We start from the raw sequence: 17,299 nt of genomic DNA, 5'->3' as shown, positions 1-17,299 counted from the left end.
ACAATGAGAACCTTAACTAAAGTCATTTCAGAAAAGACAAAAAAAACACGATGGCCAGTTAAGCAAAACAAATGGCCAAGATGAAAACGCATTCTTGGGCCATTCAATAGCATGTCAAAAGTAGGAGATAGCACAGTAATTCTAAATCAAGAAGGCCATATGGGCCAATTAGAAGGCTGAACACAGTCAATTTCCTGAAAAGGCACAGAAACAACAGCAAATCAAGCAACAACAACCAAAAAACTGTTCATATAAACTGTAATGCATTCGCAGGCTGTCATGAGCATGTCAAAGCAACAGGTGGTGCCATATATTCCAAACTGCATGGCAATTTTAGCCACTTGTATTTTGAAAAGCAGAAAATTATGAATTTTGGGACAAAAACAATGCACAAGGCTTGATGCAAATACTTTGGGAAATGACCAAGATATATATATATATATATATATATATATATATATATAAATGTATATATATATATATATATAAATGTATATATATATATATATATATATATATATATATATATATATATATAAATGTATATATATATATATATATAAATGTATATATATATATATATATATATATATATATATATATATATATATATATATATATATATACACACACACACACACACACACACACCCCCACACACACACGCGTGCGCGCACACACATACCTGTATATGCATATCAAAAAATACCCGCTGTCGGTGTGGACATGGCCCAAGGTTAAGTGGTCAGCTGTTTGCTCTGCTGGCTGAAGATATACGCTAACATGTGTGCAGCACAAGTGTACCATTTCTTTCCAGTTCAAGACATTAAGTTTAGGGGCTCTAGGCAGCCTGTCGATTCTCCTTCTGACATAGTCCCGTGTTCACATTTTAGATACAAATTCAAGTTATAGTGACCAATACAGAACATGACAATAAATACACAGCTTTTAAAGAAGTGTTGGCATGTGGTAGGAAATTAGAACACCCCCCATCCCCTCCGAAACAAAACAAAAAATATATATATATATGTATAGATAAAAGTGCTACTCTTTTCACTGTGGAGGTGGAAATGACAAAAACATGTTTGCATGAGCAGCAAGGATTCCTCTCAAATGGTTTTGCAACAAATGTAAAACGCACTGTTGTCATCGTAATGGTGGAAGGCAGCAGCACATCCTTGAGATAAGGAAGAACACACCCTGGGCTCTATGTACAAGAACAAGATGGCTTTACGGGTTGATATGGTTAGATACATCAGATTAAAAAATTGACAGAGAAAAACATTCTGCACATCTCTACCGGCTATCACTTCATTCATTTCCTTGTACTAATACTCCATTCATTCCTGGCTCGAGAATGCAAGAACATGGACCTTGTTTGTGTAAATAGGACATTTATCATGATCCCATCCACACATTTTTGATAGCACTTGCCCTCATTAGGGCCGCAGGTGAGCTACAGGAAATGTTGAGTCTTTAATGAACTTAACATTAATGTTTTTGTGGGAAAACATGCAAATGCTTCAAGGAAGGCTATAGAGATTTGAAACCGGACCTCAGGACTGTGAGGCAGATGTGCTCCTGACAATTCTGTCGAGAAGCCATCAATTTCATTCTGTCAAAATATGTCTGAAATTAACTTAAGTAGAAGTTTCACTGCTACCTCAATCTAAAACAGCATTTTTTTATTGGTCATCTGAAAGAAGTTTCATTTTGACAACCATGCGCATCCACCTGTACGTGTGCACACTTGTCAAACAATTGGTCTCAGGCACGTTATACGATAGTGGAAAAATGAGCGCATAAGCTAGCAAAAATGACCCCTCCCAAAAAAACAAGCGGTGAGTTTCTTTGAAAGGGGAAAAGGCCAAATGATAAAACAGAAGAAAAAGAAAGCTTAATTTAAGAGATAATATCAGCAGTCCCACTTAAAATGCAGGTTGATCATAACAGGTGATCTCACACATCTGTGCGTGATATGTGGCGACAGGTTCGCATATGAGGCAATAAAGCCTTCATAATTGCCAAAAAAGCGCAGTGTAACCTGCTTGCATTTTCATCTTTCTATCTTTGTGAAGCGGGATTTTCTGTAATGATTGCAACCAAAATGAATAAAAAATAATAAATAATAATAATAAATACACTTCAGGTGTCATTGTCTTCCATTAACCCAACATGGGATCGGCTGGTTGAAGAGAAAGAAGTGCAGGAATCCCACTAATTACAACAACTGTATTCAGAGTAATGGTGAATTGTATTTTTAATAATTTGTTTTTAGTTGTTTTGAATCATTCCATCCAAACTTTTCTTTGCGTCAAACTTGACCATTGGGCAAAAAAAAAGTTGGTCTTCTGTTCTAAACGATAACAGTGACCTTCCCCAAATCCCCAGAATTGGTGATTCAGTGGTAGAAATTTTGCCTGCCACACATTCGACCATCCAACCGTAACATCCCCTGCACCAGCTGCCCGTGGTGTCCTTGGCCGAGACACCGACTCCCTGAACTGCTCCTCGGTTGTGTTCACTACGATGGGTAAATTGCAGTGGACAATTTGATTAACATACAGTTGAACCTCGATTTAACGGACAAATTATGGGAAGGTCTTATGAGTTATAGCCGTTTTTCAGTTACATCCAAGTACTTTTTTTCATGTCCTTAAAACACCCAATGTAGAACAAAATTATTGTTTTGTACATTTTTTGTAAACTAAAAATTATTGTAAATAAATATAAATAATTTGAAACTGTTTGAAAAGCTTAAAATTTCATCCAAACTTAACTTGTTGGTGCTTGGGGGAGGGTAATGGTGTAGTTCTGGTAATGTTCACGAGCCACCATGTTAGCGTTGTCTTTTTTCATTTCTGTTATTATTAGATGCCATAGAAAAGGGCTTTACAAAAACAATAATTGTATACTGAACCAAAAATAGCATGGTTGAGAGATATGTACACTATTCGCTCCAATAAAAACAACAGCAGGTCGATACAACACGCTTGCTCCTTTTAAGCTAGCTGCGTGCCTATGGTGGATGCTTAGCTAACACGTATGCCTCATTACATTTGAAGGGACTCTCTTCCCTGCCAACATGGCCGCCACACTGATGTGTTTTTTTTAGCTTGCTCTAGTCTACTGTAAAGTCTGTTTATCGATGACGATAGAACAGCACGTGACCAGTCTCTGTTTGTTGATGGCGCCACAGTGTTGTTTACTGGCGTTGTTAAGAATTGGGGCAATTCTGGGACTAACAGATTTGAAAGTTATTATACAAAGGGGCATTTTGAGTGGACTGGACACTATTTTCTGTCTGTTGGATCCGTTGGTCCGTAGGTCCGTTAAATCGAGGTTCCACTATATACTGAAGGCCCAGGTACCGAATGCATGGCCCGCCTTTGGGTTTCACCATTTAAACCAGCCCTGCGATTTAAACAAGTTTGACCCACCTGCTCTAGGCACAGCAAGAACACACAGCAAGTAGAGACAGACAGCAAACAATGCTGATAAACGGCAGTGTTCTTCAATTTCGAATGTAATGCTACTGGTAGTGACAAAAGAAGTTGTCATAAAGCAGTTCAAGGCAAGTGGCGGCGCCGCTACGAGGTCCGCTCCGCCTTTACATGGACTTTCTGTATGTTTTAGCAGCGGTCGTCATCGTCTGTGTCACTTAGCAGCTCGCCGTCCGGGCTAGCCTCCGCCAAGTTTTTCCGGAAATGTCCGTTAGGGACCTGCCAGGAGTGTCTGAGCTGAGGGGCTGAGCTAATGGCATTGGCACGTCCTAAACTGGATGCCACAGCGGTCTCAAAAGTCAGGTATTCTTGCCTCTCGCTTGACTGGCCTTCCCTGGGGTCCTTGTGAAATGGGAGGTAGGGCTCTGAGATGTAACGATGGGGAGACGGATGGCTCGGGCCGGATGCCTGACACGAGGAGGACTGGGTCTGCTTGAAGGAAGCCGGACTGTCCGAATGCGGGGTGCGTCCCACTGAGGGGGCTGCTGGTGCGCTGGGGGTGTGGTCTCGGCACACCAGTGGGGAGTACGAGATGTGAGGACGAGGGCGGGAGGGTGTCTGCGGGAGCTGACGCCGATTACGAGGGGTGCCGGACTCGTAGGCTGAATGGGCGGGACTGCCTGTGGTGTTGACCTGAACACAGAAAGACATTCAATTTCAATCATCAATGATTGCACAACACATTTTAATCAGAGATGGACATGTGTGTCCCTATTTCTGCCACTGATTTCAAAATGTCTTTACTTTGTTTCTACCACATCAGGTTTTTGAGATATTTTCATTTTTTGTTTTTAAGTTTGACCTATAAAAGCTTGCGCAATATGAATTTTACGTAAATTAATTTCTAATTCAAACGCATAATTTGAAACCCTAACCGTAATTTGAATGTATTTAATGTCATGCCTATTTTGTAAATTCAAACATGGTTTGAAAGCCAAACATGGAACCCCAATTTGAAACCCTAACCCTAATTTGAAATCCCCCTAACCCTAACTTGAAATCCCGCTTTAACACCCAAATCCTATCTCGCGAAACTAATTTGAAAGCCTAACCCAGACTTCAAACCCCAACCCTGATTAGAAACTCTCCTTTGCAACCCTAACCATAGTGTGAAATCTTAATGTGAAACAGTTAAGGACCCTAAATTCAAATTTTAATGCCTGATTTGAAAGCCTAACCCTGTCTTGAAATCATAATTTGACACCGCATTCTAAGGTTAAGGGAGCTATATTTATATAGTGCATTTAAGTTAAGAAGTAAATACATCTAAAAACAAAAGTACAGAAATAAAAGGTAGCTCACTAAAATTACTGAAAGAACATACAGTGCAAGAAAACAATTTGGAAAATTGATTTTAAAAATGCTTGGTATGCCCAAGCCTATGCATAAACTAGCCTAAACCCTCAAAACCTAAATTCGAAGTATAACACTAGCTGGAAAACTCAAGACTTGAAAGCCTAACTCTGACTTGAACCCCGAAGGGAGTCCTGTTGCATTCTTACCTGTCTCTGCAAGGACTGCGGGCGTCCTTCGTTAGGCGAGAGGGAGCGTCTCCTCTCGCACGACGGGTCTCGACTTCTCTCCTCAGAGTTACAGCGGGACACGTCTGGAGACAGTAGGTGACGTCGTTCTTTAGACCGCCCCCTCTCATGACTACTTTGATTGATTCTAGGGCCTGTGAGTGGAGTCACATTGCGACGTTCACACATAAAAGAAAAAGAAGATACAATATCTATATATATTTCACTTATCAGATAAAAAAAAAAAAGAAATGTGGCCTAATAGTCATATTCCAGCTGACGGCAAAAAATGGGGTTAATCCTGGACTAGTTGGCAACTAATTGCAGGGTACATATCAGACAAACAACCGTGCAGCACTCACATTTACACTTGAGAACAATTTAGTCTTCAATTAACCCAACATGCAATAAAAAAAAAATTTAGGAGACAAGAAAAACAATGTGCGGCACGGTGATCGACTGGTTAGCACGTCAGCCTCACAGTTCAGAGGTCATGGGTTCGATTCCGGCTCCGGCCTCCCTGTGTAGAGTTTGCATGTTCTCCCCGTGCCTGCGTGGGTTTTCTCCGGGAACTCCGGTTTCCTCCCACATTCCAAAAACACGCATGGTAAGTTGATTGGACACTCTAAAAATTAACCCTAAGTGTGATTGTGAGTGCGGATGTTTGTCTCTGTGTGCCCTGCGATTGGCTGGCAATTCAGAGTGTGTATAGATAATGGATGGATGGATGGATAAAAACAATGTGACCTCGATAGTTTTTCTGTCGAAGTCTGAACGTGTTGTCTGGGCTGACTCTCTCCAGGGAATGTTGTTCTTGCCACAGGCGATTTACACACTGGTCTCCGATGGTGGAAAAGGAGCGCTTCATCAGCTTTCTGTCTGCTGACATTCCAGGCTGCAATGGCACAGATTTCCACGTTAGACAGATCAAGATGTTCCATCCCAAAAATATAACAGGGGCGTGAATATTATTAGGGGAACACCGTAATATGAATGTTGCCTTTCCTACCTGTGGCTCCATTGCCAGTCTGGGCATGGAAGACGCTCTGATGGTTGACGTGCGCTGAGGTGACCTGACGACTGTTGGCTCTTGCCTTGACCGTTGGGTTACTTGGTTATACTCAACGACATCGGGCACCTACACAAATGTCACAGATACGACACTGAATGAAGCTCTTGTACTTAATAAAATTAGCATGTAATTTTTGGTTCATACCGTCACATTTAAGGGAATTTCTTACTGTCGTTATTCACTCGTCTACGCAGCAAAAATTGTAGAATTAAAATTTTGGTGTTAAATGTTTCAGAGTTGAGTATTTTTAACACTCTCTGATTTAAATTGATGACAGTGTTGGAGTTGTTTGACAGAGTTGATTTATTTACTGTAAAACCAACTCTGCAGAGTTAATCAAAGTAAGCTCTGCCCACATGATAAGTGCTGCTCTGCCGCAGACTTGTGGGAGTGCTAAGTGTTACAATTAAATGTACCTGTTCTTTTTACATTCCATAATACATAAATACATTTGACTTGACTGAAATAACCTATTATTGTATTAATAGGATCTTATAAGAACCGTAACAAGTTAGTTACAAGTTAAAGGGAAGTCAACGCAACATTTTTTTTCAAGAATATGTTCTATGCAAGCCCAATACTTGAAGTAGGTCATTCTGATAAATATTGCATTTGTGGAATAAGTGTTAATCCACTAGTTTTTAGCCATCTCTGGGGGGGGCATTTTGTCTTCTGTCGACTGAAAATGACATCACAACTGCTCACAACGACCAATCACGGCTCAGATTCAGAAAACAAGTCAGACGTGATTGGTCGTTGTGAGCATTTGTGATGTCATTTTCAGTCGACAGAATTGACAAAATGGCCGCCCCCAGAGATGGCTAAAAATGAGTGCATTTTGCTGATTAACTTATATTCCATCCATCCATCCATCCATTATCCATGCCGCTTATCCTCACAAGGGTCGCGGACGTGCTGGAGCCTATGCCAGCTGTCTTCGGGCCGTAGGCAGGGGACACCCTGAATTGGTTGCCAGCCAATTGCAGGCACAGAAACAAACAAACATTCACACTCACAATCACACCTAGGGCCAATTTAGAGTGTCCAATCAACATACCATGCATGTTTTTGGAATGTGGGAGGAAACTGGAGTACCTGGAGAAAGCCCATGCAGGCACGGGGAGAGCACGACCTCTGAACTGTGAGGCGGACGTGCTAACCAGTCGACCACCGTGCCGCCAACTTATATTCCACAAACGCAAAATTCAACTAGTGGGCCTGCTGGGAACATATTCTTGAAAAAAATATGTTTGGGTTGACTTCCGCTTTAAATGAGTGAAAGTGAAATTATTATTTTTTTTTATTTTAATTTTTAACTGCGCTGAATGATATAAGTTATTGCCACATTTTTCTTGATCAATGTTTTTATACATACAGTATTATGATGTATCAATCGTGTGGCCCACCACTCTATTAGAGTCTTGACAAGATTTGCTATGTTGGATATGCAGTTTTGCTGTCTGGACTCTATTAGGTTGGCTTGTTAACGGAGTTACGATTGGAGCTTGTGATAATTTAAACTACTGTTTTATTCTGCAAATAGAGGACCTGTCAGTGAAGCAATACAATGATGAGATTTGGGAATGCAGATAATCCGTGTTAGTCATTTTGATAGGGTGCAGACTGATCTCCCATCCTGGACCTGTCTCAAATATAAATGGTCATTATAGCTGTCATGGCTCAGCTATCAGTAAAAAAAAAATGATGGAAAGGGGTAATCAACAGGGGTTGTGCAGCTACAGTGCTGATTTCTTTAAGACAGAGTCATTACCAGTGTGTCTAAATGGTGGTGGTGGTGGTGATGAGGGAAGTGATAAGGGTGGTAGGGTGGGTAGTAATCATCATTCTCCTCTTCCTCCCCGGAGCGAGACTGCTGCTGCAGGAACATATCTTGGGGGGAGATAGGGCTGAGGGCCACAAAGCCCCCTTTGGTGCTGGAGGGACACATAAAGAAGACGTGTGTAGGCCTACTGTATAGAATTGCTGGTGAAAGGCAAAAGATGAGATTGTGCTTTCATAATTGTGCAATTGCATTGAGCGTTGCATATTTACAGAGCTGATCCTGCACTGTGGCTGAGCAAGGACAGTGACTTGGCATTGCATATGATTTCCTGGGGCAAGGATGAAGCATCCATACGCTGGAACAAGGGAGCGTGTTTCTGAGTGGAGGAGGACAGGAAATTGAAAGATCAAAAGAGTCCAAGAAAAGTCCAACTCAAATATTTAAAAAAAAATAAATCATCTCCAATCATTACCACAACATGAAATATTCTGCCACTTCGCAACCTAAACTAGGCCCGAACAAGTAAACAAATGGCAAATTTAAAACAAAACGAAAACAAAATGTACTTGTTCCTCCAGCTGCTGTTTGAGTTTCTTGGCCTTGCTCTGCTTGTAGTAGTCCATGATCATCATGGCCGCATAGATCTTTCCTATAGTCATGTCACTAGCTGAGAAAATGGAAACACACACTGTGAGATACAAATACCGTTAGCACACTGACTAGAATCACAAACCTTTATTAAAACGTCACCTTTGTTAATAGGAACTAGAAGGTCCAGCATTTTCTGAGAGAGATGAGGCCAGATGACACTGATTTCCTTCTGAAGGTCCAAATCCATCTGATTTCGATCCTCTCCTCCTGTGCATACAAGCAGTGATGACTCTGCATTAGGAGCACAGCTCCACCAGATGGCACTGATTTCTTTTGTTTTAATATATACTTCAAATTTTATACGGAGCAGCAATTTAATTGCAAAATATAAATTCAACACAATCAATTAGAATATTGTCGAAACTAAACTGAAGGAACTAGTATGTTGATGTGAGTTGAAGGTCTTCATGTGGTGCCTTGCCACCATTTTTTTGCATTTTGGTGCCAAGGAACTACTGTATGTTGAAGTGAGATAAAGAGCTTCATGTAGTTCTTTGCTGCCATCCCATAACATCTGTTGGTGCTTATAAACCTCTTTTTGGGGGGGTTGGGTGTCAGTTACTCACCGATTTCCGTTATTCACAGAAAAGGCCCGGTCCCTACGTCGCCCGCGATTATAGGTACACTGTTTTATAAAATATTGAGACGCACCTGTATATAACAATTTGTCCTATACTGGAGTAATTTTCTAGTAGCAAGTGGCTGGGATTAACTAATAATAATATTTTTTACAATAATAATAAACAAATAACCCCGTGATGTTTTGTAGGAGGATTTATAACACTACATTCTAATGTGGATATGCTGTATAGAAAGATGGGTGGATGGGAAACAGGAATTAAAAATAGAGTAATAAGGAGGTTCTGTTCATGTTGATGAAAATGTATTCATATAAAAGCACCACTCTACAAAAGACACATTAACAAGCTATCATGAATTTACACGGAATTATTGTGAATGTTTTCACTTTTCTACTGACCTCCAGCTAGCTTGACTTCCAGGGCAGTACGGATGAGGGCCATGAGGGTGGATGTGAAGTGGACGGACATGTCCTCGTCCACTGGCATGTTCATCAGCACGAGTCTCTGGGGGTTGTACAGACACACACAAAAAAAATCACAAAATCACATTTTTATATACTCATTTTAAAAAGCCTGTATATATTGGTGTTTGAAAATGAATTAATTAATTTGACAAAAAAAAAAAGTCCAGAAGAGTCCAGAACTGCTGTGGTGGCAAAGGAACAAGTTAAATATTCTAATCAATTCATAGGATGTGAAATTATATTTACAAAAAACTTAAAATGAGAATTTTTCTCATTATCTTGAAATATGTAAAGCAAATACATCATATACCGTATGTATGTACGTATGTATGTATGTATGTATGTATTACAGTAGTAGTACAATGAATTAAAGTCACCACAGCCATCATTCCAGAGTTCTGAAAAGCATTAAACACGAGTACATTCATCAGCCACAATACTAGCTACACTTTCAAATGAGATCCAATTTATCAGTAGTATCAAAACCTTTACAAAGACAACAACATTATGTTGTGACTGACACTGTCAGAGGTATTAATTGAACAACATGTTTATTATTGCGGCTGCAGTGCACTCTATCATACTGACAGGGGTTTCTACTATTTGTATTAATGACATGGGAAAGGCAAAATTAGAACCAGCGCTCAGTGTGATGTGGTGCACTACAACAGCAAGAACCAAACATGATTAAATCAATACCTCTCTGACTGTCAGTCAAAACTAAATATTATTACATTAGGTGATGAATGAGCCTTTGTGGGTTTTATTGGATAGGGTTTGAATACAGGTGCAACTAATGTTGTGGCAATGACACGTACACATGCACGCTGATGCAATGCTGGGCTGTGGCAGAAGGCACATGCACATACGATGTGGAAGAAAAAGAAGTAATGATGATGACAAGATCCAGCATGTGGATTGTTAGCAACTCCCTTAGAAAATAACCTTTTTTTTTTTACAACAGCCACTAGCAGCAAATAAACAATATGGTACACACATCCCGATAGTCCGATTTCTCCTAAATGTTTATCGAAGCTCGAGGATTGAGGAGTCTCCACGAAGACCAATGTTTTCCTTTATGAGACACTTTGAGTTCCTCGACAACGACGTCTAAAAATGTGTACGTACCAGCTGCATTGTAAACAGTGACTTATTGATTATTTTAGTTTAAATATACATATTGTGCTGAATCTGTTTTATTTAGGCCGACATTTAAAACTGAAATGACTTTATTACACTGGCTCAAGGTTACTATGCAATGAAAGTGCAATAATTAGGATGTCATTTTGTCAAATGAATTTGGCCAAATCAAGAAAACCAAAAAATTGTGATGGTTCTACATTGTTTCTGCATCACAAGTACTACATAAGTAATATACCAATACTGTGCACATATATGCGGTGCAAGCCAGGGCTGTTGGTGAGGGGCGGGGGAAGCTCAATAACAATTGGAAATATGAAAATAGAAGAGCGAGGAGGTTGCAAATACTCTAAACAAATGAGCTACAGACGCCGTAACTGTGAAGTGAAACGACACAGTAGCCTGTTGCCAAATTTGTGACATTTGTATTTTTAATTAAATCAATTTGTGTGCTATCTTTCAACATTTAAACTTTTTCTCATTATCTATTGAGTGTTTAAGTTTTATTTTTAACAACCAAAAACCTGCAGTGGACTGCCTATGACCACCAGGCCGTACTTTGGACTTCCCTGAAATACTGTAAGCCAACATTTAGCCTAGCTTCTTTTATTTCTACTCCTACTACTACCGGTACTACTTTTCTTCTTTGTTGTATTTTCCATCAGTCTGGATGGCACCATGCCGCTACCAACTGGTCAGTCTTGGTACTACGAAAAACATCTGGTTTTGGGAAGGCCACTTTTGTCAGTGAGGATGTCAAAAGGTGTGTGGTGTGCTGTGTTGGTAGAACACAAGTCTAAAAACACACTTTTCGATTTTTTTCCCACAACATATGTAGGCTCTCTCACAGAAAACGCTTAAAATGTTAAAAATCAGAAGGTGTGTACCTTGCTGTAGTTGTACGCAAAAAAGCAATGAAAACCAGGCATTTCAATCGCCAATGAATAGACAAAAAAAATCTGCAAATGAACAATACAACATCATACAGTTCACAGAAACGACTTTCTAAGCAAATAAAACAGAAAACTTGGTCTTGAACAGCGTTTCCCTTCAGATATAAGAACAGCCTCTATCGAGTCTACCTTATAAGCCACCTTGGATGGGCATTTCTTGCCAAGGCCAAGGGGTGGTGACATGTTGGTCAACATCTCATACATGTCAGTGTAATGGATGCGACCACTGCGGGCCCCAGGTAGTCATGACGATAGGAGGATGTAATGGAGGGAGAGGAAATGGGGGAAAAAAAAAAAGTACAAAAATGAAAGTGAAGAGGACATAACAGAAGGTGGAGAAACAAGAGAGAAGATTATTCCAGTGCATCACATAACAGGAAAGAGAAAAGTAGGTTGCATTCTTTCTATGCTGATATGAGGGCATAGAAATTTCAGAGGGAAGGGGAAATATCTTAGACAGAATGAACAAAAGAATGACAACAACCTGGATCTGGTCCAAATGACATACTTACACAGTGCATGCGAGTATGAGAGATCTTTAAACCAGATCCAGAAGGCAGAAAGAGACAGGCCTCCCGCAATTGGCCTCACATTTTAGTTAAGCTTCCAGTATTAGAAATCACATGTGAGTGTAGAGAGATACTCTCGATGAGGAAAAAAAGGCTAAATACAGTTATACACAATAAATTTCGTAGAGAAAAAAAGACTATATTAGGTCCTAGTCGAGAGTAAAATAGAGTAAATTTTACACAGAAAAAAAAATTGGAGAAATATTTATTTGAAAAAAAAATTTTTTCACTCAGAAATTCAAAGTACATTTTTCAAGGAAAATTTTTGAGTAGATTTGACTTGCGTAGTATTAGTTTATTTAAAAACAAAAAGTCATTCAAAATCCCTCAAAATACGAGGGGTTCATACATACTCAGATTTACATTTCACCATTAAAAGTGGTTAACTTTACTTGCCTTCCATTATTTGTCGAGTTTCAAAGTTTGTTTTGACACTATCCTCCTACTTTTACACTGTGAAAAATGTTCAACACAATTCAAAATAAGAATTCCTACTTCATCTATATAAAAATGATTTTGATGGCTTATGATTTCTAGAGATGGTAAATTGTTGTTTTTTGTTAGCTGCCTGCAAACATTGAAATGATAAAAAATAGAATCATTGCAATGTTTCACTCTGAACTGAACGACTGAAATAAATGAAAAATTCCCCAACATTCAAATGTAGGGAGATGCACCTGCATGCAATGCATGAGTGCTCATCTCTCCGCATCAACACAGTGATGTGTCCACATAAGTTCATGTGGGCATGGGGAGTCCTGTCCCTTAGTACCCTGTCGCTAGACTGTCATCATTCTTTGACCATCACACCAGAAAAACACACTCCTAAAAGAGTCAAGCAAGGTGGTGACAGTCAGTGAAAACAAAAGAATAGGAAAAAGGTAGAAGTCAGCGAGGGTCCCAAGCGGCGAAGGCTGAGTGGGTTTTTGTTTGTTTGTTTTGGGGAGAGCAAACCTTGCATGCCACCCTGTGGGGGCAGTTCTTCCCAAATCCCAGGGGAGGTGAGATTGAGTGCACAACTTTGTACATCTCCTTATAGTGGATCCTACCACTGGAAAGAACATAGGAGTCTTTAGTTTTGGGTTAGTACAGCCTCACAGGCCACAGGAAGGTTGACATAGGCCTTAATGGAGGTTGCTTTAAAGAGTTAGCACACATTTTAAACCCGCACTGGACACTTCATTAGGTACACGGCAGTCAACTATAATACAGTCGTCTACAAAAATAATACCATTCACGGAGGAATTCATTCAATTTATGGTATTAGTTTGGAGTGGCGGAGAATTGGTCTGCAGCCCCACCACGTTTGTGTGTTTTAAAAAAAAAAAAATTAATACAGAGTAGTAATACAACTTTGGAATTAATGTGTAAAAATAAACTCTGACTTCTTGTCTATGTTGGTGCAGTCAGCCACAAGTTTGCCAGTCAAACCGCCCAATGGGTGTGGCTGGTTTCCACATTTTGTGTCCATTCTTTTATGCAACAAATTTGATTGCAGTGTCAATTAAAATTGAAGATATATTCTCTTTTAAAGTGCATAATTTGTCATACGTGTACGTGATGTCATTACAGTGAACCCCCGCTATTCGCGGGGGATTGGAACCAAGCCCTGCCGTAAATAGTGACAACCTGTGAGTAATTGATGCTCACGAAAAAAGGTTTGTAACTGCCTATAGATGCCACAAGATGGCGGCAAAGCACTTTTTCTATTAGACAAGGCTATGGCCTGACTAAATAAAGCATCTTCCCTCAAGTGTATTGTAAGCAATTTGTGTATTAAACAACAAATAGGTGAGTTTTTAGAGAATAAAGGAGGATGGGTTTTCTCCCAAATTTCTCAAATAGGCAAATTTATGAATACCAAACCACAAATATGCAGGTGTTTACTATAGATTGTTGATCTAAGTACCTAATGAAGTGACCTGGCAGGGTCTTCCGTTCCCAAAATGTTTCTTCATGCTATCACACGTTACACCTGTTTTGTACAGTACTATACAGCAAAAGGGATAGTGTACACGTTAGAACAATAAAATGGCACGGATGAACAAAGACTAAGCGACACTGACCAGGCAGCCCGATCGTACTCCCCCCAAATTCTGACAAACTCGTCCAAGTGGTGCGGGCCCAGAATGGATGAGTCTCGAGTCAGGTACTCAAAGTTATCCATGATCACAGCCACAAACAAATTCAGCATCTGGACAGAAAGATGGGTAATATTTTTTTTTGATGCTGTCACATGAGGGCACTGAAAGAAAATGTAACAGAGGGCAAGATGGTGTGTTTGTTTTTTATCCTCACCAGGAAGGAGCTAAAGAAGATAAAGGACACAAAATAGAAGTAGGCAAAGTCCGAGCCGCAGCCTCCCTCCTGCTCGGTGTTGAGTACAGGTAAGGGATTGGAGGTGTCCGCCTCACACTGCTGCCCCCCCAGACAGGACAACATGATTTCCTGCCACGACTCCCCTGTGGCACTCCTGCAAAAACAAATCTTTTTTTTAAATGAACATTTATTCCACCCCTTCAGTATCACACACAACACTTAAGGAGTTAAGTGCTTCACTGCAGCATCCATCAGCTTCTGACAACAAGTGGCCCTTTGGGTACTTTTAGAAGCATAGCCTTACCATTGTAACCTAGCAACATCATCCCAACAACACTGAAGCAGTGAATGTGAACCAGCGGGCGAAGCACAGTGTTAAATGTCATTTTGGATTTTTGGACATGTTCCCAGTCGCATACATAATCTGAATGGTGTTTGATACCAATAGTGTTTAAAAACACACAAAAGGAATTGAACTTGAAACGATGCTACGCAGAGTAAGGAAAATAAATGGTAAAAGATTTGAAAAATAAAACAATAACATATTGGTATGGTTATTCATAAAATAAAAATTGTAAGCTTTCCATGGTGTTGATGAAGTGGGCACATAAACATAAACTACATAAAATATACACTGTTTAGTGTGTAGATATATTGCATATTTTTTTATATTAAATCACAGTTTTACAAAATGTATAACACTTTTATTATATACATTTGTGTTATATATTGCACCTTAAATAAATAATGAATAATAAAGGACATTGTTACATTTAGAGGACTTCATGCCATTTACCTGAAGAGCAGCATCAAAGCTCCAGAGAAACTCTTGAAGTTGTTGTGCTGGTTAATGTGCGTCTCCTCATTCAGCTTAATGTTGCCAAACACCTGATTCACAGGTTACAAGTGACAATTTGATAAATGCAGCAGAACCTCCAAAGTTACACAATTATTACGTGATGCCATTTGACTTCAAAATCGTCCTCTTTCAAAAGTCTAATTGGAAATAATGTAAAGTGATTTATGCAGTTTGTTCAAGGCTAAAACTTCTCATCATAGAACCTAAGGAAGTGTACTATACAGGTCATTTTGCAGTCAGTTTAAAGGCACTTGTACTTCAAATTTTGGCTGGTCACAAAGCAAAAAGAACAAAACCACCAAACGGCAGCTCATAAGGCTAAAAACACGTAAGTTGAGGCACTTGTACGTCAAGGCACGACTGCATCTGATGGTGAAGTCGTTGATGTTGCTCATATTGTAATCAGCTCGACCCTTTTATGTGTTGCATTAACTTCCATTTCTGCTTGTTATGGTTTATCGTCAACTATCTAACCCACTTGCTGGGTAGCTGTGGATTTTGAGCAGATGTGGCTACTTTGAGAAGATTGGGTTACTTTTTTACCCAAGGGTGGGTTAATCATAATGACCCAGCAGATTGGGTTGAAGAATTATGATTTAATGTTATTATTTAAAATATAAATATATTTTTTTAGTCGGATGAATATAGGCGAAAGCGCAACTTTTAAATAGCTGTCCACTGTAGTGACCACTTTGCATGAAAGGGTTAAAAGTGTCATCTAAAACATCAAGTGAAGCGTGTGCGTCTGACCTGCATGCCAATGATGGCGTAGATGAAGAAGAGCATGGCGATGAGAAGGCAAACGTAAGGCAAAGCTTTGAAGGACTGCACAAATGTCCACAGAAGGATCCGGATGGTGTAGCCTTGTCTCAGAAGCTTGATCAGACGCGCTGCTCTGAACAACTTCAAGAAACTCATGTTGAACGTATCCACGAACTGGGGGAGGGAGCGTGCATTCAGAAGCACATTCTTAACCTCATTGAAAGAAAATTCTCACCTTGAGACAATAATTGAACTCACAAAACCTTTCCTGTTCAGACATTTTCAGATCATTAGAATGTTATACAGTCTGTCGGAGGTCTGATTAAAACAGTTTTAAGTTATCAATATGCAACCTCTTGCAGAATTAAATTAAGTCCATCCATCCATCAATATTCTACAGCACTTTTCCTCACAAGGGTTGTGGGTGAGCTTGAACCTATCATAGCTAACATTGCAAGCAGCCTCGATTGATCCCAGCGCCTATACAGACAATCAATCATTCACGCTGACATTCGCACATTCAATTTTCAAGTGCTGATTCTAGAAAATGAAACTCATTTTAACAAAATCGTGTGATTCAATCCAGTAAATAACAAGGAATTAAAAACATCGTTTTTGTGCATTTTAACTCATTCACTGCCAGACATTCTCATAACCTCTTTTACCTTAACGTTTGAAAAAAATTGAAAAAATGTCAATAAATTCCTGGGATTGAATGGCTGGATTGCGAAAAGACAAGTAAATACGTCAATGGCAGTGAATGAGTTAATTGGCCAGAAGAATCCACCATTGAGCCAAAAAGTGCAATTTGATAAAACAAAAATCCCCACTTTTGGGACGTTTCACTAAATTTGCACCAACGCAGTTCAAATGGTTAATAATAAATTTAAAAAAAAAGAGCCGAGGTGGACACAAATGGCCAGCATAGAAGGACAGCATCTCCCCTTAATTGCACTTTGCTATTCACCTGCAAGTCTACCACTATCTCTGTGATGCTGCCGAGTACGGTGATGAAGTCAAAAATGTTCCACGTGTCTCGAAAATAATTCTGTGGAGACACAAGAGACGGTTGGACTCGTTTCGAGACAACCATGGCACATGTCACGTGTGGGCCTGTTCTTCC

The 17,299-nt window shown here is 39.7% G+C and overlaps 1 protein-coding gene across 6 annotated transcripts in view; it reads right to left on the bottom strand.

The window, feature by feature from the left end:
• Positions 1-631: 631 nt before the first annotated feature.
• Positions 632-17,299, bottom strand: part of cacna1ea (calcium channel, voltage-dependent, R type, alpha 1E subunit a) — a 98,853-nt gene continuing 82,185 nt past the window's right edge. For 4 of the 6 annotated variants that reach the window (XM_086046272.1, XM_086046275.1, XM_086046274.1 and 1 more), the window contains 15 exons: positions 17,144-17,224; positions 16,165-16,350; positions 15,352-15,443; positions 14,535-14,709; positions 14,303-14,430; positions 11,797-11,893; positions 9,509-9,614; positions 8,629-8,736; positions 8,445-8,545; positions 8,148-8,254; positions 7,867-8,029; positions 6,033-6,161; positions 5,771-5,918; positions 5,006-5,178; positions 632-4,136 (listed from right to left, as the gene is read on the bottom strand). In XM_086046272.1, the coding sequence (XP_085902398.1) occupies positions 3,633-4,136; positions 5,006-5,178; positions 5,771-5,918; positions 6,033-6,161; positions 7,867-8,029; positions 8,148-8,254; positions 8,445-8,545; positions 8,629-8,736; positions 9,509-9,614; positions 11,797-11,893; positions 14,303-14,430; positions 14,535-14,709; positions 15,352-15,443; positions 16,165-16,350; positions 17,144-17,224 (2,298 nt within the window). In that variant the 3' untranslated portion in view covers positions 632-3,632. Of the gene's footprint in view, positions 4,137-5,005; positions 5,179-5,770; positions 5,919-6,032; positions 6,162-7,866; positions 8,030-8,147; positions 8,255-8,444; positions 8,546-8,628; positions 8,737-9,508; positions 9,615-11,796; positions 11,894-13,190; positions 13,288-14,302; positions 14,431-14,534; positions 14,710-15,351; positions 15,444-16,164; positions 16,351-17,143; positions 17,225-17,299 lie in introns of all 6 variants that reach the window. The other 2 variants (XM_086046273.1, XM_086046277.1) reach the window with 1 other exon arrangement.

The sequence above is a fragment of the Filicampus tigris genome, chromosome 12, assembly GCF_054856515.1.
Source record: "Filicampus tigris isolate MCC_2025a chromosome 12, RoL_Ftig_1.0, whole genome shotgun sequence".
Taxonomy (NCBI): Eukaryota; Metazoa; Chordata; class Actinopteri; order Syngnathiformes; family Syngnathidae; genus Filicampus; species Filicampus tigris.
Note: the sequence above shows the minus strand (reverse complement) of the source record. Positions and strands in the feature narration are given on the sequence as shown.